Genomic DNA, 24,406 nt, shown 5'->3' with positions numbered 1-24,406 from the left:
CTCTCTCCCTTCCTTTCTCCCTCCCTCCCTCTCTCCCTCCCTCCTTCCTCCTTCCATCTGTCCCTTACTTCCCTGTCTCCTTCCTCAGTAAACATTTTCGTTAGCATGTGTTAGTTATGGGAACTGTGGCATTCTCAAACATGCCTATAACCTGTTTCAGTCATGCTTCCTTCTCTGTTCATCTTGTACGTCTTTAATGTTTCCCCCTTTACATTCACAGCCTGCCCAACTCCACAGGCAATACTCGTTAGTCTGGCTTTTCCCTTTAATGCACTAATATTCGGTTATTTTTATGCAAACAACATAATTGTATTCTTCCCCCTTATGTATATACTACATTTTCTGCCAGAGGCCAACTCTGACAGTGAGTTCAGCCATCCAAGGAGGAGATGTGGTGTCACTGACTAATATAAAGCAGGCACACACTCACACACATTTGGTAGACAAAGTAAGGCTTCAACAACTTTATCTTTTCTCTCACAGCTTATGTACCCGAGCAAAACCTTTCAAGCAGTATAAAAATCACAATGTGGTTGCTTTCTAATTTTCTTTATGTGATTGATTACATGTCCATTTCCTCGAAATTAGACTTTTTTTTTTGCCAAAAACCAGTTTAATTAGAACCAACTCTTTGTGTGCTACCCTCAAAGGTCCATGCACCCCAACCACAGTGTTCATCTCCATATACAAAGCGATAGCCATATCTCAGTTCTTGTCTTGCTGGACTAATGTATTAGTCAGGATTCTCTAGAGTAGCAGACTTATAGAATGAATCTATTTTTCTATAGACAAAGAAAAGGGATTTATTAGAATCACTTATAGTCTATGGTCCAAATAACTCTGTAAGGGTCCATGATTCACTGAAGAATGATACCCCACACTCAAATAGTTTGTAAATGCAAAGACTGTTTTATTCTACAGAAGTCCAGTGTGGTAGGGTCTCTCATTACCAAGATAGAGAGACCTAGAATTGAGCTCACAGGCCTGATTTAAAGCACATCAGGGGAATTCTGGGGTAGGTGACCTCTATTTTAATCTGTTGAGTCCTTCTCTAGAGACATTCCAGAACCATTATTGGGGCATAGAGACTGGAAACTATTGCTGGGAAAGCCTGGAAACTATTGTTGAGGAAGTCTGGAAATTGCTGCTGACCCATTATCCTTGCCTCAGGCCACTTGGTGGGGCAGCTTTTGAAAACAGGGAAGTTTCTGACTAGCTGCCTGAGCCTGTTTTTTTTTCTTTCTCTTTCTTTGTTGTTGTTGTTGTTTTCTTATAACTGACTTATTTGGGCTTGCCTGGACTTGCCCAGTTCTTAGGCATAGTCTCTTGAACTGCCAATTTGAAGCCTGTCATGGGGTCAGCTTAGCCTTCTCAACTCAACAATGTCAGTCTATGAAAGGAAAGTACAAGAATTCAGAAGTTGTTCAACTCCACAAGTCTAGATGTTTCAGGTGGTTTTAAGTGGACACTGGAATTTAGAAGAAATAGGCTCTAATGCCAGTGAGGAAATGGACTTGCTAGCCAGGCCAGAGCAAGCAAGCAAAAAGCAAAAGCATCCTTCTTCTATGTCCTTATATAGGCTGCTAGCAGAAGGTGCAGCCCAGATTAAAGGTATGTCTACCCACCTCAAGATCCAAATTAAAGACATGCGTCTTTCTGCCTCAGCAGTGGTATCAAAGGTGGGTGTCTTCCTACCTCAAAGGTCTATACTAGAACTGGATTCACTCACTTCAAACCAAGTGAAAAACAACAGCAATTAATTAATTAATTAATTAATTAATTAATTAATTAAAAAACCCTGCCTGACTGGTGTGCCCTACATTTCTGGATTGTAATTCATTCCAGTTTAGTCAAATTAACAACCAAGAGTAGTCATCACAGTTCCTTCTCCACTGTGCTTGCTTTATCTTCGCTTTGTTTCTGGGGCTCTGTATCCTTGGGAATATTCTACTCCTTCACTAGCTTCTTTTTATTTATCAGTCTGTCTTTCTCCTATGTCCCTTGGAATGACATTGACATGGGACACAGCTCACAACCTCCTCCTCCTCCTCCTCCTCATCATCATCATCATCATCATCAACATCAACATCATCATCATCATCATTGTCTTTGATGGCAATGTTTCGTTTCACAGTTTTAAATCAGCAACCTTCCTTCCTAATCCGTGATTCTCTGCAAGAGTACATTACTCAGTGAGGATCCACATCTCTGTGCGACCTTTATCAACGTCTAAAACATGAGTTACTCATTAAACTGCCCCCCAAAGCCCGACTCATCTTTAAATGTACTCCATCCATAGTTATTCACCATAAGTTCTAACAATTATAAAAAAGAATAATGTTGGATTGAGTAACTGAGAACGTGTGCTACAGTTCAGCACAGGTGACTCAGCTCACAACTGTCTGTCCCTCCAGTTCTAGAGCATTGCTGCCCTCTGCAGGCCTGCAAAGCACTGCACTTACATATCCAAACAAATATACAACATATTAAAAAAAAAAAAGTGTAACATATGTTATAAAATACCTCTCCACACATATCTATAGAAAGTCAGTTACATGGAAACTGGACTCACACTATCATTCATGGATTATTTTAAAGATTTATGCAAAGGAACTCCTTCACAACTAAGGTTTTTTTTTCTCACCTAAAACTTCTATTCTATTTGTCACACACTTTCTTTCTCATGTGAATGACTACCCTTGTGCATCTCTGATTTTCAGTTTCATTTTTTAAATTTATTTATCCACTTTCCATTCCAATCTCAGCCCCACTTCCCCCCTTTCATTCCAATCCCATCCTCACATACCATTCCTTGAGCTACCCCACCCTATGGGTACCAACCCATACTGACATATCAAGTTGTATCAAGACTAACCATGTCCTCTTCCACTGAGGCCAGACAAGACAGCCCCACTAAGGGATTCCATACAAAGGCAGGCAACAGAGACAGCCCCAGATCTAGTTGTTAACACATGAAGATCAAGTTACACCTCTCCTACAAATTTGTAGGGGGCCTAAGTCCAGCACATACACGTACATCTTTTATTACTCATTAAATCCTAACTTTGCAAAAAGAAACCTAATAGATTGACTGAAATACTCTTATCATTAACTATAAGACAATGAATCTTAATGCTTCTTTCAATATTGCATTAATTTTACAATTATACGAGTTCATAATTACATGAATGAATAACTGATAAAAATTATTGATATATTTTAAAATATGAAAAGAAAAACTTTAACGTTTACACCATGCTTATAATAAATGTATTGATTGTGGAAGTACAGGGGCTTGGTGTTGTTTTCTTCATTTTTACTTGAGTAAGAACATTCCTAGAATCAAAGAGTTCAGGTTCAATCATATTCTTTTGTTCTTATGCAACTTGGTGCAAAGTAAGGAGATTTGGATCGATAGGTTGGAAATACTGAATTACAGATTTCTTGAAACCCATGAGTTTTATGAAAAAAATAAAGAAACAAGTGGAGAGGTGGCCCAGTAGTTAAGAGCACTGGCTGTTCTTTCAGAGACCCTCAGTTTGATTTCCAGTGCACACATGGTGGCTCATGATTGTCCATAATTCCAGCTCCCAGAGATCAAATGGCACTGCACACATATGATGTACAGACACACATGCAGGCAAGACATTCATAAACATAAAATAAAAATAAAGAAAATATTTTAACAAATCTAAGAAATTTTCATTAATTACAAAACCATTAATGTTTAAAATAATGCTTTATGGTTTGCCATTCATTCTTAGCTCTGCCATCAGTTCTGTAGAACTCTGGGGATTTATGATTCTTCAACTTACAAAACCTCATGTTTTACTGCTAAAGATTAATTCATTCTGTTGGTGCTGGACACAGCATTTTAAATTATCCTCCATTCTTACTTTTTTTTTAAGAAATTTGAAAGATATCTTATATTGTAGAAATGTAGTTAAAGATGGCTGAGGGGAGGGATTTCACAATCATAGACGCTTTTATATTAATACTGGACGTGGAAAGGAATAGTGATTGGCCTTTTCTCCTTTATGGATTCTTTTTATTTCCTATCCTTTATCCCCCTAGTTTTACCCTCTATCACTGGGTAGGAGAGAAACAATGATAGAGAAGAAAGGAGAGAGAGAGAGAGAGAGAGAGAGAGAGAGAGAGAGAGAGAGAGAGAAAGAGACCTGTATAATTTCTTTTGTTTCTTCTTTGACCATGGCTACTAACAAACCACAACCTTTCCAAACAACCAACAACCATCCACCCTGCCTCTCAGGGCTCTTGAATTTATGTACCCTCTGAAAAGTTCCCAGAATTCCAATTACAGAAATTATCTGCAACTGGCAAAACCATGCTTTTTCTAGAGCACGAGGCAAAACATAGTCAGCTGCTGTGGACAACCTGAAGTAACCCTGCACCTTTTCACGTGTGATTAAAACAAAAAACATGTTCTTACAATATTTCTGTGTCTAAAAAAATACCTATAACTCCAGAATTCTCAAAAATGTCACTACAGACATACTAAAGTTGTTCATTATTAAGTTTGCCAGAACCTCGATGGAAAGGTACCTATTAATCATAAATGACTAAGAACAGCTTACTGAAGCCTTTCATAGTTCAGACCTCCTGAAAGTGTTCACGTTTTAATTATAATGGCAGCTGGAAGAAAGTTTACTCATCAGTCCTTTGTCTCAATCCTACAGTAATTATTATTTGCAGGCCATAACTTGTATTGAGTCTTAACCTTTCTTTGAGTGAAAGCCCTCTTGCTATTCAACAGCACAAGCTGTGATGAGGTTCTGATCTGTGGCAGCATTATAATTAATGCTTTTTTGAGGATTGCCTGTCTTTGTAATATTGAATATTTCTAGCTAGATTCTCTCTCTCTCTCATTCTCTCTCTCTCTCTTTCTCTGTGTGTGTGTGTGTGTGTGTGTCTGTCTGTCTGTCTGTCCACAAGGGCATCTCATACTTTTAAATCATTCAGTAAAACTGAACGTTTACTGAACTACAAATACATGCTGTGTCTTAGAATCTGTTCCTATTTTAGATTTCCATAGTTTTGTCAGTTATGCTATAGGTCAAAAGCAGTACATGGCCTGAAGTAGGGATGTTTTGTAGGGTACTTTTATATACAACCATAGAAGGTCCTATAACCCTCTAGAAGCACAGCAATATATCCTTACTCTGCCTAGCCCTTAGTAAACCATAACCAAGGTAAGCCAGGCATGTCAGCTAACATAATGTTGGACTGGCACTATGCTCTAACAGGTTGCCCTAGCACTATCAGCAAACACAAAGGGCTAGGCCTACATCACCAACTAACACAGAGGGCTAGGCTGGCACTTTCCACTGACACAGAACACCTACGTCACCCTCTTCATTTGTTTTTGCTGCAGGAAAGAAGACGAAAATTTGAACAAAATCTCAGAAAAACAGGTCTTGACTTGGAAATAGAAGACAAGATGGTAACTATAGTTGATAAATTGTGCAAGGATCTTATTTTAAGTAGGCTTTTCTCCTATTTGTGTACTTGGCTGGCTGAATGTTGAGGTTGGAGCATTACATTAATCTTTTGGCTACAGAGATATACATGGAGACAAGAAGACCTGTGTTTTCCCAGGTCAGTATTCAGTGAGGTGATGCACCAGCAAAATATCTTTCAAACTTGGAGGAACATGGGGAATGGGAAAATGGCAAGTCTGTAAAGTGCTTAGCATACAAGCATGAAGATCCAAGTTTCACCCCAAACCATATAAAGTCTGGATGTGGTAATATCCACTTATAACCCTAACATTGGGAAACAAGTGGGTCCTTGGGACATGATGTCCATCAAGCCAACCCTAATTGATGGTCTTAGATACTAGTGAAAGACTCTGTTTCAAAAGAAACAAAGAACAAGGTGGTTGGTTTCTATGGAACTGCATCAAGATTGCCACCCCCAGGAACACACTACATATGTAACACCAGATACATGTGTACATGCACACGCACATATGAACCACATGCTTTCTACTCAGGGTACAGAAGGAGAAGCTCCTTGATTACATAGCTGTCTTACCTTGAAGCTGCCTGTCACATTGTACACTGAACAGCTAGCTACCTGGCTATTTTGCAAGACAGCCCACTATTTAACCCATGATACTCTTTTCAGAAGTAGTTTGCATTCTCTTATTATTTAACTTCATTCATATTTATTTACTGTTATTCTGTAATTACCTTCAAATATGTGGTTAAAGCTCTACTCAAGATCACATCCTATTTGGCTCTTCTAATAAACCCTAGCTTTGATTTTATCTTCAAATTCTTCTTTCTCATTGGTTTTTACTGAACCAATAAATATGTGCAGCACAACGCAATCTGTAACTTATTTTCCTATGTAGTGGACCTTCATGTGGTCTCTATACAGTAACAAAGAAGACTGGGAAACAGCTAGCTGCATGAATATAATAAAATATGATATAATATGATATGATATAATATATATTAATAACTTCATATAATTATCTGAACAAAATTCCAAGCTCAAGCTCACTTAAAATTAGTATAGTGTCTAGAATTATATATGTAGCTGGGATTCCATCTAGTGCTGAGTGAGCAATCACACTGAAGTATATTTTAGATAACATTTAGAATATTTGTGATAGTACAGCCTGAAAACAAAATTCTTTCTTGGTCTCCATGTGTATCTGTGACTCTCCCTGTGACACGCATATATAAACACGTATATAATATAATATATTTTATATATTTATAATATTTTATATTATACATTGTATATCTAATATATATATACATATACATATACATATACATATACATATATATATATGTGTATATATATATGTTTTTTCTATGTTAGTGCATGTCTTACTTTCTTTTCTTCTGCTGTGATAAGACACCATAGTGAAAACAACTTATGAAAAGAAGTTTCTTTGGGGCCTATGATTTCAGATGGTAAGAATATATGGTGGAGGAGCAAGGCATGAAGGAAAGAATAGCTGTGAGATCACATGTGGAAAGCAGAGAGCGAGACACTGGTCCTAGAGTGGGCTTTTGAAACTTCAAAGCTCTCCCCTAGCAACATACCTCCTCCAAAACACCACAACTCTTAATCCTTCCCAAATAGTTCCACTAGGGACCAAGCACTCAAACACATGAGCTGTAGAGGCCATTTTCCTTCAAACCACCACAGTACACATTCATAAACATCTTAGAGTTATCACATTTTCTAGAGAGACTTTGCTTAAAATTGAGTAAATCAAAATTTTATTTTCATTTTTGAGATTCCATGAGATTTGCTAAAATTTATTTCCATTTCTGAGATTTTATGAGATTTGCCTTCTTTAAACATTAGTTTTCTTTGACTCTGTCTCTTTTTATGCAGAACTCTGAAGATGGGAAAACCTATTTTGTGAAGATCCATGCCCCGTGGGAAGTCCTGGTCACTTATGCTGAAGTGCTGGGAATCAAGATGCCTATTAAGTTGAGTGACATCCCTCGGCCAAAGCACCCACCCCTGTCTTACATGCTTGGGCCTGTGAAGCTTCCATCAGCTGTGAAGTATCCTAACCCTGAGTATTTCACTGCGCAGTTCAGCAGACACCGTCAGGAACTCTTCCTCATCGAAGACGAAGCCACTTTCTTTCCATCCTCAACAAGGAACAGAATTGTAAGTAGTGAAGGCCATGGTCACCCCTCTCCTTGTATGGTGGGTATGACTCTGGCCTTTTGTGCTTGTACACACTCGATGCTAAGCATTTGGGGTCTTCCTAGGTATAATATAATTATCTGATAGCACCTTTCTGGGCTGAAAGCTTGTTAGGGCCACCTTTAACCTGTTAAGCTCTCTACTTGTTTGTTTATGAACAGGTTGCTAATCTTAAAAACAATAGTGCAAGAGGCATTATGTAATCTTTCAACAACCTGTCACTGACAAAGCACAAAGATTTGGATTTTGTATCACCATAGTAAGTTGATTTCAAGATCTTAAAATTGGGTTTTATAAGTTTAAAGTCAGAGAATATTGATCACTTTAATTATGTTTGAGAATTTTGTTTTCTTTAAATGTAGATAGACTTCAAGGAACTTCAGACATTGTCTCCCCAATTAAAATCATCTTCAGCCCTGTCAATCTATTTCTTCTCTACCTAGGATTTGTAAAATGTTGACCGAAAACACCACAAGCTCTTGTTTCCTTGTGTTAGGTTGGAAGAAAAGATATATTTCTTAGGTTACCCTGAGAATTCAGGTAATTTAATCTGTAGAAAGCTTAGAAAGCTTTAAATGGCTCTTAACACCCAGCAAATGGTCAGTCAGAATTAGCTGTCCTTATCATTAGTCATCTGATTTCAGACGAAATTCATCTGATCCCATATTGCTCTTGTGCTTTGAATCCTTCGTGTGTTATTAATTTCACCTTCTGCTTTCCAACCACTACAGACATGTTCTCCATGCATTATCCCTTTGTAAGTTAGAAGAGATGACTCATCCGACTTCCTAGTTCTTAAACCAATATTTTTTTTAATCTAAATTCACAAAGATAGCAAACAAAATGTTGCTTCTAGAATTTTGGCACAAAAATAAGAAAAAAATGTTTTACCTTCCCTCTAGGATTAAATGATAAATACCAATATAACAGATCAACACCTTTCAGAGAATAAGAGACTCACCATTGAATCAGAAAGCCTGTTTTCAAGCTGTGATGCTGGTGTTTCCTAAATAACATAACTTCTCTGGAACCAGAGATCTTGCTACTGTCCTGTGCTGACAAGAGCTGAGACTGCTGCCCATTGACAGAGTGCCAGCCTATCACATACAAAGCCCTGGATTTGGCCTTCATCCTACCTTCCAAAAAACAATGGTCTCTAAGATGTACCAGGAGGTTGGTCAGCATGGGGTCACTAGTATCCCTTCATCTCATCCATTGGTTTCTCTGTCACATTGTAAATCTTGCCAGTGTGTTTTCTAAGGTGTAAAATCATGTTCACTGTTTAGAAGACTGATATAGAAAGAGTCCTTTCCTTCCAGTCCCATCCAGAACATTTTAGTCTGTGTATGGTCTCAATGAAATTACAAAAGCCTCTTACTAGGATAGGCTCTGATACTTTGAAGCTTCTTCCCAAACACCACCCACTCCAAACCTCACAGCATGAATCTATATATGTAAACATGTGATACATTTATATAATGTCCAATCTAGAATTTTTGCATGACATCTATGTATACACACACCATTATAGTAGGAATAGGACAGAGTTTTTAACATGAATGGAACCAGATTTAGCCACCTGTATGGGTAGAAAAACTTACACCGTCATCCTGAATTTTAAAAAGAATATTTGATTAATGAATCTGCATTGAGAGAGAAACAGATGAGAAATTTTGTTTCACTTTGGTCATAAGGCTCACTACAAGGACAGAGCTGGTTCTCAAAGCACACTCAAAGGAAGAGCACCAGATTCCTGTTCGTCTGTAGTGGACACATTCCATTGCTGACCTACAGGTATGTGTCAGTTGGCTGTGATTCACAGGTGCCATGTTTCCTGAATATTGGTGGAACTCTGTCTGTAGAGGAGCTCTATAGACAACATTTTTCCAGCTGTTGACACTTCCTTTGTATCTCTATGTATCTTTAATGTGACTGTTAGAATCTTTTACAGACTTCACAAATAGACCTCTGTAAGATAGTGAACTTGCTGGCCCTCGTGGTTCACACTTGAGGTTCTGGCCTTTCAAAGGCTACAGCAGGAAGGAAGGTTATCATGCGTTCTAGACCAACCTGGACTGTACAGGGAGTCCCAGGCAAGTCTGAGCAATCGAGTTAAGGTCCTATCTCAAAAATAAATATATAAACAAATAAATAAATCTTTAAAACAATAATTACACCCAAAAAGAGGAAGGAGAGAATACTAGATATATTTTGACCCTTAACTAGCACTTCTCCTATCTCTCTGGCACTTCCCTGAAACAAAAACACCATGAGAATTGGCCAAGGCATACAATGGTCATAGTAGCTTCTGTGTGATCAATCAAAGTCCCTCAAATATGAATCAAAAGCCAGAAGTGAGAAAGCTTAATAAGAAAGGTATGTGAGGTGCTGAAGATGGCCAGAAACTAGGCCACTTGAACCAGTCAGTCAAATTCTCAATGCCAGGAAATTATTCTTACAGAAAATGAAAGTGTATTTAAGTTGACATACATACAATAAGCTATTCTTTCAGCCTTGTTGCTGAACATTTTGCTGTCTGGATATACGATCAAATCTTTAAGCAAACATTCCCTTGCATCAAAACCTAAAAGAGTTAGACCCTTTCCTCAATCTAGGAACCCAGAGCAGTGTGAAGAAGCTCCTGCAGAAAAGCTTGAAGCCTGTGAAGATGGGGTCTTGAGGTTTAAAGAAAGAAGGTGCCTTCTGTACACTCTGCTCATGTTGGAGCTACAGCTTGATTTCCAGAAGATCTGGGTGACAGGACACATGAAGGTGATCATGCTCTTAGCAGATTCTCAGTGCAGATGGAGCAGCTTAATGTCAGAAAGTGTCCTCTAGGACTTGACTGTAGGAGTGTAGAGGCTCGCTCCAGACTCACCAAAGGACTGGATGGCTGTTTGTGTAGAGACTCTGGCAGTTGATAAGTTTAAACTGAACTCCACACTCCCATGCCATTCTGAACATTCCAGTGCACTCCATGACTGTACTAGAGCATCTGTCTTTGTGCTCTAGAAACAGAACAACAAAGTCTGGGTGATGGCACATCTGTCTTGGACTGGATGTTTTAGCCCATGGATGAAATCCACTTCTCAGGAAAACAATTTCTCTTTTTGCCTCTCAATAACAAGACAGACAGTTGCCCTGGAGCTCAGATAGAGAATCATATGATGGCTTGTTTTCATGCTGCTAGGTTCTTTTATACAGCAAATGTATTTTATATGGCTACAGCTGAGAAAGATAGTGATTGTTACGGTGAACTGAAATCTTCTGGAGATGATTCATGATCCTAGATTTCATTAAAATATCCACAACTCATTGGAGGAGATCAAGAGCTACCAAGGAGTTGATTCCAATATGAATGAATGACTTGGAGGGCACAGGACTTCAGTGGGGAAAGTAACTGCGGTTGAAGTATAAACAGCAGGTGGGCCAGAATTAGAAGTGAAGCCTGAAGATAGGTCTAAATATCTATGAGGACCAAACATGACCACCAGGGACTTTAGGGAACAAGCGCCAGGCTGGGCTCCAGGAGTCCCAACAGACTAAGTTCCCAGACAGTCCCAGTGTGTTAAATACTGAGTAAGAGACAGAGGCTTGTTCTGTTTTCCTTTCCATACAGAGGATTTCCACCTGGAGTTAACTTTTGTCCAAGGTAAAGGAAAGAAATCTATTCTTTCTCAAACATGTTGTCCACCAACTTGTAGCAATTATCGGCAACAGCCAACTTTCTGCTTCCCAGTGAAGCTGTGCTCATAACTCAAGTATATTTGTCAACTTAAAAAAATAAAATTTCTCCAAAGTGTGTGTGTTTACATATTCATATACACATGCACACTAGCAGAGCAATACGTCTGTAGTACACATACCATAGTAATCTATGGGCATATTCAGAGATTAAAATAAAGGTGAGAATGAAAATCAGGGTGAGTATATATATATATTTGAAACAATAGTCACTCACTATAATTATTAAAAAAAATTGGCATCAGTCTGAAGCAGATGTTATTGTGGAAGTACTTTCTGCATAAGGGTATAGTGGCCTGTTGGACAGTCTTTTGTGATAATGCCTATCAGGCAGTCAAACCATAATTGCTTATGGACTCTTGTTTTTCTGACAGGTTTGTCTAGTTCTGTATCAATGTTCAGAGTTTAGCTTCACAAGCTCTATAATTTGCAAAGTGCCTCCCCCCCATGTCCTCTTGTACTTCTCCTGGGATATGCTTCTGCAGATACCATTCTCCCTCATTTGACCTAAGATATCCAGTCTTAAACACCTCACTTTGACTCTCTAGCACCATCTTAAGTGATAGCTATGAAACTACCCAGTCCTCTAGCTGCTCAGCTCAGTTTATCCATTGCCATCTTCCTATACTTATCAGGGATGGGGCCAAAAATATTGAACACCCCAGTGTCCAACAGTTACAAGAGGCTCATTCGGGCTGTGGTTAGACTTCTGTTCCTCTCAAAGGAGAAGAAATGTGTAAGTGCACAGTTTCCTAAAGAATGTCCTCAAAAAAGAAAAGTACGGTAACAGATTCCTTTATGGCATGAGAGACAGTTCAGTTCTTTTGGACCTGTGCACTCATGCTCACGTTTCTCACTTTGTTGTGACTTTATAGGAATGTGTCAGCATGCTCCTTACACATTCCTGGTTTGCCACACAAATCGTTAGCAGAACTATTTCACCCATCAGAACAAAACCCTCAATGGTTAACTCTACCTACCTGATTGTGCTTCTCTGTCCCTCACAGGAATCTGACCACAGGTTACCCTTATCCCCAGTGAACAAAAGCATGAGTGGCAGCCCCTTATTAGCATAGAAACTCCCTGGACATGTATTCCCTCTCCCTACAAGATAACAGTCCTCTCTGCCTTTGCCAATGGGTACACATCTTTCTAGATTCCCTTCCCATTGGACTGGCTGCCTGCCCTCCACAATATAGTTAAGTCCAGATTTCTTTGACAATATTATGTATAACTTGCTACTACCATACTGTGTATCTCAATATATGTTAGATTAAATTTTCCACTTTGTTAATGCCTGAGGCAGAGTTCTTATCTTGGTGACTATTTCCTAAAGTAATAATTCAAATCATATGAAACAATCTTTATCATTAATTCATAACCATCAAGTCATGTTAGCAAGGCTGAATATTAAGTGCCCTTAAGACAGATGACCAGAATGGATGATGACCATCCAATATCACCGGATGATGACAATAGACAATATCCACCGTAGGCAATGTGTCTCCAAGAGGTGAAATATGAGAGAAGATGGTTGAGCAGTATATCTAACATACTGACAGGAGGACCAAATTCAGCAAGCTGGAAAAGTAGACATTCTGATGAGCTGCTGGAGGGCAAAGCAGGGTAGATTGATTAAAAAGTACAGTCACAGGAAACACCAAGGAGAAAGTGGATGCAAGTGACCAGAAAGTGGTAGAAGATATACAACCAACTTAAGTTAATAAATTTAACAAGTTAATGTGATACAAAAGGACATATACATCACCAGAGTGATTGGCTGAAACAATATAGATTATAGGCTGGCCACATATCAATTTGGTCCCCTATTTCTCTAAATGAACTGTTAATAATAGTGTTTGAAATGCTGGGTTTAGTAAAGGGTCATGGCACACAAGATTCTCAATGAAATTTGAGACAAATGAAGAAAAATAAATGATAATTGATCCACCCATGGCCTCCAGCAAGGCAGTGGGGTATTGTCAGAATCTACAAAAGAAAAACCTGACAATTCTATATAATTCTTCAATCTATTTCTTCTCACGACCCAAGAATGCAAGCATTCCCCAGTCATTAGAACCCACATCCCTTCAGAATAGATGCTGTTCTCTTTCGGTTTTCAAAATGTGGAAAAGCATGAAAGGCCACAAGGTGCTGAGGTCTCTTTACACTCAGGTTTGGTGTGCTGAGTCCTTGCGTGATTACCTCATACAGTTAATGCACCAAGGTCTTTGCGTACTTACCTTGCAGGTTTACTACATTCTGTCAAGATGCCCTTTTGGAGTAGAAGAAGGGAAGAAAAAGATTGGGATTGAAAGACTGCTGAACTCGAGCACTTATTTATCTGCCTACCCGCTCCATGATGTGAGTATCAGAGACCCCATAATGCAGAGCCCATCTCCTCTCTCACAGTTGGAGATTGCCTCCCTGGAGAGAAGAACAATTAGATAGTTTCTTTCCATTTTCTAATGAATTACTTAATTCTTTTTTGCGATGGGAGAATTTCCAGCCTAAATATCGAATCTGCAAAGAAGGCTAAGGTACACTCAAGGACTCTTCATGTTGACATTTTTTTCTTTTTCTTCTTTCTTTTTTCTCTTTCTTTTTTTGTCTTGTTTTTTATTGGGACTGACACAGGAAAAGTATTTAAGACTATGGAAAAATAATTACTCATAGGCAACAGTGCACATATTAAAACACCTTGACTGCTAGCACACGACTGGTTATTTGCAAAGAACTTGTCCTAGCACGCAGGCCAGATACAAGCATATTCTAATGTCCTAGCATGTACTTCCTTAAAATCCCCTTTTCATTTGCACCTTTAAAGCCTTCAATATGTCATAGCCAGGTGGATCTGATTCCAGGACAGCCAAACATACAAAAAGGTGGGGGTTTACAGGATCCAAATACATTGATAAAATTGTTAGGAAATTATCTTCAGTGCAATCAATTACTACAAAGCAATTCAAAGATACACTCACATGGCCCCCATTCTTTATCTGTAAAATGGACTTCACCTACTTCAGCAACAATAATCTTAAGGTGGGATACAGGCAAACCTAGTCACTACATGTAAGACTACTTCATAGTTTTCAACCTGCACTTCTGTCTGAGGCAACAGCGTGGCTGGGCAGTGGGGACCAGCTTGGGTGGATTGACTGCTAAGCCCAGGACAAAAAGCCATGCCGACATTACAAACGGAGTCTTGTTAACTGCAATTTCTATTTGCACATACTATTTTCTTTAGGGTCCATTTTAAAAAATAGGTGGCATATTACTCAGAAATTTCTATGTCTTTTCTTATAGACTGTAAACTTTTTAAAGAATAAGTCCACTCATTTATCCACCAAATGTAGAACACATGGAAAGCACTTTATGGGGTGTTAACTTTCACACAGCAATGAATCCAAGCTCAGAGGCCATAGATTCCCTAGAAACGTGGTGGCAGATGTACAGGTGCCCTGGGTGCCTAGGACATCAGTCATTTGAAGTATCTTCACCAACAACCAAAATTCCAAAGACATTTTCTTTGGGATAGATAACTCATTGTACTAAAATATTGAGCCCTATGTGTTTCTCAAAGAAGTGACTGCTTGGATGTTGAGTCCAGTTAGTCAAACCTGAAAATAGCTAGGAACCCTAGGGCTTTCCAGAGAAATGTCTCCATTTCAGTGGTTAAGCTTCCCTGTAGCTTAGTGGTAGAAATCGTGCAGCTGGAGATGTCCATTCACTGCATTGAGACCATCTTTTGGATCTCATTGCTTCTGTTTCAATAGCACTCTGTCCTGGCTGTAAAAGACTTGTATATGACGTGTTTCCTGCAAGAAATGCATCCCTCAGGGCAGAGAAGAAACAAATATTTCTATCGGAACAAATGAGAAACCTTTTTCTCTATTTTGAGTGCTGATGGTTTGACAGTTACAATGCTAAAGTGATATTTTGTCTATTTTTTTATTGAAAATAGATTTTTATACACTATATTCTGATTATAGTTTCCCTTCCCCAAAGTCCTCTGAGATCCTTCCAATCTTTCCTCCCATCTGAGTCCCCATCCTTTCCATCTCTAGAATTAGAAGTGATTTTTAAATCCTATAGCCAAACTTCACATGAATTAAACTGGAACAGACCAATAAATACTGTAAAATATGACTTTAAGATGGCTCCACAAGGTTGACTGTGACCTGTTTCCTGTAGGTTACAGTACCAATTTCATATAAAAGTTTCCCTCTTTCAACTGACATGTGACCCCTTAACGGAAGGGTGGAGAAGCTGCCTACCCTCCTCTAATACCTCCACCACAAAATGTCCATATTTTTCATCCTGTGGATGAAGAACCGTGTGAGCATAACATGGAAGGGTCTGGATAGGTTAGTACACATTTTGTTAGGCATTCTTTGCCAATCTTTCATTACAAAGGTGATTTTTTTTTCCTTTTTTACACTTCATAGAAGTGGTATTTTGAAGACTCTGAGGATTTTTGTTTTTATATTTACCTGTAGGGCACTGATTCTCTTAACCTATTGCCCTCTTCTAAGGTCAACACCTGCCCTGGCCCCCAGATATTTTCATCTGTACATTCAGCCTTTCAACATAGCCTTCGCTATTCACTGAGAATGAGTGGTACCAAGTGGTCTTTAGAAGCAGCAGTGTTTCACAATCTTTGACATCTGTTTTGAAGGAAAATTTTAAAGTGAAGAATTTTCTTTTGTGTGTTTTTTAGAGTGATGTTTTATGCCAACCCCAAATGCTACCCTAGTGTTTTATTTCTCAAACAACAGCCATGTTTCCTAGAGAACAACAAAAAGCTTGAATTAGTATGACATAAAATATCAGATTATATTATATTATCACGTTATCATCATTTTCACTTGCATTAAACTTGAAGCTGAGTACTCACTCCACACTGCCTCAGCAGTTTTCATGTCCACATATTTTTAATAGGTTAAATAGTTACTGTGTAAGTGGCAATTTGCTTCCTAGATCAACTTAATAAATCACCCTGAGTGTGGTTTTGATAACTGTAGTAAATGATTTTGTGTGAGTGGAAAATGAATCAGAAATCTATCAGTAAATGATGGTATGAACTTTGCCCACTGACCACCTGTCCAGAGAGCTCCCCTCCCTCTGTTAATCATTGGTGTCTCTTGCTTTCTCCTCTTACCATCTCCTTGACTGTGAGCAGAGTCAATATTGGAAGCCATCAAAAACTGCTCGCATGAATGAAAGGTACATCCTTTGTAAGAACTGGGCTCGATTTTCCTACTTTTATAAGGAGCAACCTTTTAATTTGATTCGGTAAGTTCATTCAGCTCTGTGACCTTTAAAATCGATCATATGGTCTTTGTTCACAGGTCTACGGCAGGCTCCTATGTTCACTGCCCTTGGGACTCACTATGTTTCACAGCCTCTCTCTTTACTGCTACTTGTTCATTTGGAAGCAGATAGTTGTTGCCGTGATCTATGAGAGGAAGGATGCAGCAAGTGTCAGGACCTAGCACTTAGCTAGGCTGGAACAGCCTAATTCTTGTCTAGCACACATGCCATACACTTGGTCATGGCACTGAAATGCTGTGTGGGTCATCTTGAACATGGAAATGGCGCTTTCTTTTCCTTTGAAACTCAATGTGATTGCTTTACATTTTAGTTCAAGTACCTATAACAATTTTCTCTTACTTCAGAGCAGAAAAAGGTAGAGTACAGGAGAAACTGACCTGTGAATGTTGGTGTGCTGATCTCAAGAGATCTGTAAAGCTCTTTGTTCTATGATCTCATTTTTTTAAAAACACACATATCATCAATGTGCAGTAAATAATAGACTCAAAGGGTACATGTGGATTTTTTAAATTATTCTTACAACTTTTTGTGTATTTTAAGTTGTTTCCCAATGAGTATTATAATTTAAGAGAGAAAGAGAGAGAGAGAGAGAGAGAGAGAGAGAGAGAGAGAGAGAGAGCGCTTATGAATAAACTCATATTTTTACATGTTTTTACAATGACTTGATTTTCACCTGAGAAGCCCATGTGGGAAAAGGCATTTGTGTGAGTAAAGGCATTTATGAGAATAAATGAAGCTGGCATAGGGGATGACCATGTGCAAGTTGTATATCTGGACCCTTTCTGGTCCAAAAATATAAATGTAGATACATAAGAGGAATAGATATCAGAGTAAAATTCTCAGATCAGACCCAACAAACAAGATAAGGAGTCCATTTTATTAAAGACATAGTATACCACAACAAAAACTATGTGAAATAAACATATCAGTGAAAGACATTCTTCTAGAATATAGGAGGGACTCATGTGGTAACGGAGAAACTGACAAAAGTGTATAGCAGGTACTTCACCAGAGAGTTATACCTATGGATGAGAGCACTTCATGAGGAACCCATTCATAGTTATCCACAGGGAAACAGAAACACAATGTCATTGAGGTGGCACCACACTTCTACTACCCAATGTAAAATCAAAGGCCACACAAGAAGCCATCTTAAAGCAAGGCAGACTGCCTTTTCAAATTCTAAACACCATTGGTGGGAATGCATGTCCCAGTATACTGTTAGTTTCTTATGAAGTCAAATGCATTCTTTTTGAATGATCCAGCATTTCTGTTCACAAGTGTTTAACCAGGAAAAAATGAATCATTTTTTTATCATCATTTGAGTATTCAAAGAAACTTAGTTGGTAATAAAAAGATTGGAAACAATGAGACATCTAAGAACTGGCATTGTATAAATAAGTCACATATTATATAATAACTTTGTGAGATCCTGTGTCAACACAACATTGGAAACTGGGTTCAGCAGTTAAAGGTACCTGCTTGTTTTTCTGAGGACACACGTTTAGTTTTAAGGACACAAGTTCAGTCTCTAGCACTCACATCTGAGTGGGTACGGGGAATAACCACCTGTAACTTCAGCTGAGGGTGTCCAGTGTCGTCTTCTGGCTTCCATGAGCATTGCACAAACATAGGGAGTGGCATTATTAGGAGGAGTGGACTTAGTGGAGGAGGTGTAACTTTGTTGGAGGAAGTTTGTCACTATGTAGGTGGGCTTTGAGGTCTCCTATGATCAGGTTCCACCCAGTACAGAAGAAAACCTCATCCTGACTACCTGCAAAATACTGTTTTCTCCTGGCTGCCTTCAGATCAAGATGTAGAACCCTCAGTTCCTCCAGCACCATGTCTGCCTGCATACTGCCATGCTTCCCATAAGGAAGATAATAAAATAAATCTCTGAAACTGTAAGCCAGCACCAATTAAATGTTTAGATTTTTAAGAATTGCCTTGGTCATGGTGTCTCTTCAACAGCAATAAAACCTTAAGACAGAGGTTGGTACCAGGAATTGAGTATTTCTCTGATAGGTCTGACCATGTTCTTGTGTGGAGGAATGTGGATTTGGGACTTTGAATTTGGAGAGAAGTGGAATGCTTTAAGTGGATCTTAATGAGACATCCTAGTAGGAATATGGAAGACATTGGAGCAGAGGTTTTGAAATCTGAGGCCTAGCTTAAAAAGTTTCAGAGGAGAAGAGTTTTATTACGTTGTTTAGAAATTGTTCTTGTGATATTTTGGTGAAGACCATGGCTGCATTTTACCCTTGTCTGAAGAGTCTGCTCTAAGGCTAAATTGAAGAGATTTAGATTAATTGCACTGAGAACGGAAATATCAAAACAGCCTAGCATAGGCTCTGATCTGTGGTTCACTCTTATAAAGATAATTCTGATCAGATGTAGCAAAATGAGAAAGGAAAAATACAAAATGTATGGTTCAAAGATTAAAGGGACACCAGGAAGTAGAATGGAGCTAAGTCCTGTGTCAAAGAGATAAACAGATTAAGGGACTGGTAATCTTGGGCAAGGTCCCACCTAGTGAACCTTGTTGTTTAGGCATTTGCAGTTGAACAAGAGTTAGTTATATCATACTAGGTTTTATTATAACCTGGTTATTGTTTTCATTTGGATATAAGGAGATAAAATTGTGTGTCAAATTGACAAGGAATGGATTGTAATGGTTATTCTAAATTGTCAACTTGACTATATCTGGAATGAACCACAATCCAGAAACAGAGGGTACTCCTGTGATCAAGATCTTGAGGCATAGTGGTAATGCATGTAATGATCTTGTGAAAAGGAATTAAAGAAAAACTTAGGTCCAGGCGTAGCGGTACATACCTTTAATCTCAGGAGACAGTCAAGCAGATCTCTGAGTTCAAGGCAAGACTGGTACAGAGCAAGTTCCAGGTAAAGAAAAGTCTAGGTCTAGGTGTGCACATTTAATCCATCATTCCTCAGGAGAGAGAGGCATGATGATCTCTGAGTAAGATGGATGGGGTATGTTCTAGCCCCAGCAAACAGGAGAACTTGACAGCTTTCGCTACATTTCTCTGGCTTTAAAGTTAAGAATAAAAAGGATTGCTGAGACAATTGATGGTGGTTAGCTGGAGATAAGAAAATAATAGTGACTAAAAGAAGCGCTAGCATCACTGAGGTGAAGTCTGGGTAGTGTTTTCTCGGAGCACAAAGAAGCTCTGTGTTCCAGAGATAGCTGAGGCTGTACTTTGTGCTCCAGCTGGACTTGGTAAGTTGTAAGAGTCACCCAGGTAGAATTAGTACGGAAGGCATGAAGATATCATAGAGAGCAGCTGAGACTTGTCACTGTGAGAGGTCAAGGAAGGCCATTAGAGAAAGTGTAGCCCCAGTGACAGTTGAAGGCTGCTAGGACTGAACAAGTCATGCAATGAAGTTGAGGCTTGGCACCATGAAGAGAACCAATGAGAGGCTATTGTTCAAAGTGCAGCCTACTTGGAGCAGAAGACTCCAGCATATTGGAAATGCCAGTACCATGGGATGACCACCAAGTACAGCAGCAGCAGTGGAGTGGAGTCTAATTAGATCCTAGAGTGCTACAGAGAGCAGAGCTTGAGAAGTAACCAAAACCCTTTGGAGGAGCCCAGAAAATCCTAGGCATTGGAACAAGAAGCTATGAAGTTGAAGTTGCCTTGGAGACCCCAAAATATTAGAAATATCAGAGCAGTTGTATACCTGCAAAGGAAAACAGCTAACAGGGAGTGGAACCAGCCCAAGATAAAGGAGTTTGTTGCAGTCAACAAAGATGAAAGTAGTTGGACATCAGACATGGAGATGCAGAGCTCAAAGTTTGCCCAGCTGGTTGTAGATGTTGCTTTGGTCTAGTATTTCCTCACTATGACATTTTGAAATAGTCATGTATATCCTATGATTTTGGAAGTATATAATCTGCTTTTTTATTTTGATTTTATAAAGGATTACAGTTAAGAGAGAGCATAAATCTGAGAAGAGACTTTAAGCCTTAGACTTTTAAAGTTTGTTGAGACTGATAGACTATGGAGACTTTTGAAATTGGAATGCATGCATTTTGCATTATATTATAACTACAAGCCTATGGGGGCAAGGGAGTTGAATGTGGTGGTTTGAACAGGTTTGGCCACCACAGAATCATGTTTGAAAACTTGGCCATAGGGACTGGCACTATTAGATGATGTATCCTTATTAGAGGACATGTGGCCTTGTTGGAAGAAGTGTGTCATGGTGTGGCTGGGCTTTGAGGTTTCCTATGCCAAGTATGGAAGAGAGCCTCTTCCTGGCTGCCTTCAAAGTAAAGTCTCCCCGTGACTGCCTTCAGAAAACTTTCTTCTCTTGACTGCCTTCAGATCAAGATATAGAACTTCCAGTTCCTCCAGCACCGTGGCTGCCTACATGCTGCCATGCTTCCCACCATTATGATAATTGAATGAACCTCTGAAACTATAAGCCAGCCTTGATTAAATGTTAGTCTTTATAAGAGTTGCCTTGGACATAGTGTCTCTTCTTAACAATAAGACCCTAACTAAGACAATATGCTTTCTTATTTTATAAACATAATAAATTCTCATTTGGTCCCATTTAGGAGATGGCTCAACAATTATCCACATTGAGACTATTTTAATAATAATTATACCCCTCCAGTCCTTTTAGCTTCATAGTATTAAGGAAAATTATTCTTGAAATTTGAAAGGGAGATGAAAGTAGTCATTTAAAAACCATGCATCAATGTTGTCAAACTAACCAATCATGATCTGATTGCAGTTAGAGTCCATTCCATGAGAGGGAACCCAAGAGTGACCTAGGTGGTCAAGAGCCTGGGACTAGATAGGTCATAAGCCTATGGGAAATCTGAAGAAACAGCAATAAAATGACTTTTAACAACTTTCTGCTATATTCATAGATCATTGTCTTGATCTGCCATCATCCAAGAAGCTTCCTTCCACTGTAGATGAGAACAAATACAGACTCAAAACAATCTTTAAACATTTAGTCCTAAATGGAATGTCTCCATCCAATCCCTCCCCTCAGGGCTCAGGGAACCCTGCAAAAGAAGAAACAGGAAGATTTTTAAGAGTTGGAGGTGATGGAGGACACCAAGTAAACAAGAGTTTCTAAACACAGCAGGATGAATGCATGTATAAACTCATGGAGACTATGGCAGCATGGTCAGGGCCTATATAGGTGCGCACCAGATGGAATCCAAGCATCGAGAGAGAAAGTAGATACAAGCCCTCATCCCTATTCCAGAAGCTGTATTCAATTGATGGCCATTCCCAAAGGAAAAATTAGTTTTCTCCAACAGAGTCTCACTTGGTACATGTGATGATTTGTATATGCTTGGCCCAGGGAATAACACTATTTGAAAGTGTGGACCTGTTGTAGTAGGTGTGTCACTGTGAGTGTGGGCTTTAGACCCTTATAATACTGCCTGGAAGCCAGTATTCTGCCAGCAGCCTTCAGATGAAGATGTAGAACTCTCAGCACCTCCTGCATGGGCATGCCTGGATGCTGCCATGCTCCCTCCTTGATGGTAATAAACTGAACCTTTGAACCTGTAAGTCATCCTCAATTAAATGTTGTCCTTATAAGAGTTGCCTTGGTCATGGTGTCTGCTCACAGGAGTAAAACCTTAACTAAGACAATACACAAACCACACTTAAGGCAGGTCTCCAGTCCTGCAGTAGATGGACCACACAAAACATGCTGTAAGGTACTTTTGGAAATTTTGGGCCCCACAGTGCTTTGTCAGCATTTTTCATTGTTATTTATTTATTCCTATTTTGCCTTACAGATATTTTGGTTATATATTATAGTTTTTTTTTATTTTGTTTTTGTGAGTTTTCTGTGTGAATGTGTGGGTCTCAGCATTTATATGTGTTTCTTGTGTTTTTTCTTTGGCTCTTTTGCCTGTTTACTTTGTCTTATTCTGGTTTGTCTATTTTTATTTTTCTTGTATTATTATTATTATTATTATTATCATTATTATTATTTAGATGCTTGTTTGTATTCTAGAGAGCAGGTTTGTGTATTTGATTGCATATGGCAATTGGGAGTATCTAGGAGGAGTTGGAGGAGGGGAACCATAATCACAATGTGCTATGAGAGAAAACCATCAATTTCCAATAAAATAAAATAGAAAAACAGAAAAAAAGGAATTCCAAAGAAGGAAAAACCAAAGAAGCAGAAAACTAAATTTCCTCATGAATTCCTGAGAATATGTGTACCTGTGGCAGCAGGGCACTTGCTATACCGTCTAAAATGGATACTGTATACTTTCAAGTGGCTAAATACAATATGTAAAAAAGAAAATATTTAGTACTTAGATAGAGTGCAGGGGAGCCTGAAGCAGGAGGTTTGCTAAGAGTCCAAAGCTAGTCTAGGTTACAGAGTGAGACTATCTCATAAGAGGAAAGAGAAAAAAAGAGAGAAAAAGAATATTAGTATCTTTTGATAAGGTTAGTGTTGTGTAGCATTATAGAAAGTTTTTGTTTCTTAGTAAACTCTCAGAGAGATGCAGGTTCATTCACAAGTACTGCAGGGAAGCTGTCGGCAGTGGATAGCTTAGGGACTGTGATGACACTGTAGGAAAATAAAAAGCAAAGCTGCATAAATGTTTATCAATATTAAAAAGAAAACAGAAGACACACAGAAAGACACCTATTTAGTTGCAAAGGTTTCAAAAGCTGAAGAACTAAACTGTGGCGTGAGAAAGCTACTTAAAATCCATTGAAAAATGCTCTGTGTGGGATATGAGCACTCTGCCCATTTGTTGATTCATCGCTGTCTCCTCCCAGGGCAAACTTGAAAACTGCAGGTTTCTATAGTTCTCAAAGTATTAAATTGTAAACTTTCAGACCCTCAGTGGGGTCAAGTCTGCCCATGTCAGAAGCCTCTGGAAGGTCACAGAACTGATGCTGAGTTACCTGAGGCAGGGACAGTGTGTCTCAGGTCCCTGAGGGTGGACTCAATTAAACCTGCCAAGGAGTACAAACAGATCTGAGGGACCACACTGTAAACTTCTCCACTCTGTGGTGCAAGGGTTGCAGCCATATCTGAGTGTCACTGCAGCACCCACTTCAACTGCAGAAAAGAAGCAAGACAAACGTTCATGCAGATTATGCATGCCACTTTAACTTGCCAATGGCTACCAGTTACATTTCTTCATTTGACACTTTGGCATTTATTTGTTTGTTTGTTTGTTTGTTTATTATCCAGTAACTTAAGTAAAACACTTAAACTTAAAATTCATAAGTTCTCAATATGATATTATTTAGCGTTTAAATTCTATTAGAGTGGCTTTCTTCTTACAAGGGCTATTTCTTTGAAGCACTACTACTGTGAACTTTGCCTGCCAAAGTAGAGCCAGCCCCAGGTGACCCTCGGTTGTCTCCCAGCCTCTGACTTTGACTCTCTATCGCAGGAATTATTATGGAGAAAAAATCGGTATCTATTTTGTATTTCTCGGGTATTACACAGAAATGCTGTTGTTTGCAGCTCTGGTTGGCTTAGCCTGCTTCATCTACGGCTTGTTATCGATGGAAGATAACCGAACTAGGTGAGCATGAGAGACTGACACTCATAGAGACTGCCTCTGTGTCAGCTTCTGCACCCTCCTTAT

At 39.0% G+C, this 24,406-nt stretch overlaps 1 protein-coding gene across 1 annotated transcript in view; it reads left to right on the top strand.

The window, feature by feature from the left end:
* The window catches only part of Ano5 (anoctamin 5), a 77,008-nt gene that overhangs the window by 22,133 nt on the left and 30,469 nt on the right, over positions 1-24,406 (top strand). The window contains exons 6-10 of the mRNA XM_028789212.1: positions 5,393-5,461; positions 7,381-7,665; positions 13,699-13,812; positions 16,631-16,743; positions 24,209-24,343. Coding sequence (XP_028645045.1) covers positions 5,393-5,461; positions 7,381-7,665; positions 13,699-13,812; positions 16,631-16,743; positions 24,209-24,343 — 716 coding nt within the window. The remainder of the gene's footprint in view (positions 1-5,392; positions 5,462-7,380; positions 7,666-13,698; positions 13,813-16,630; positions 16,744-24,208; positions 24,344-24,406) is intronic.

This window comes from Grammomys surdaster, unplaced genomic scaffold (assembly GCF_004785775.1).
Source record: "Grammomys surdaster isolate TR1022 unplaced genomic scaffold, NIH_TR_1.0 125801, whole genome shotgun sequence".
NCBI lineage: Eukaryota > Metazoa > Chordata > Mammalia > Rodentia > Muridae > Grammomys > Grammomys surdaster.
The sequence above is the reverse complement of the archived record's forward strand: the minus strand, read 5'-3'. Positions and strand labels throughout refer to the sequence as shown.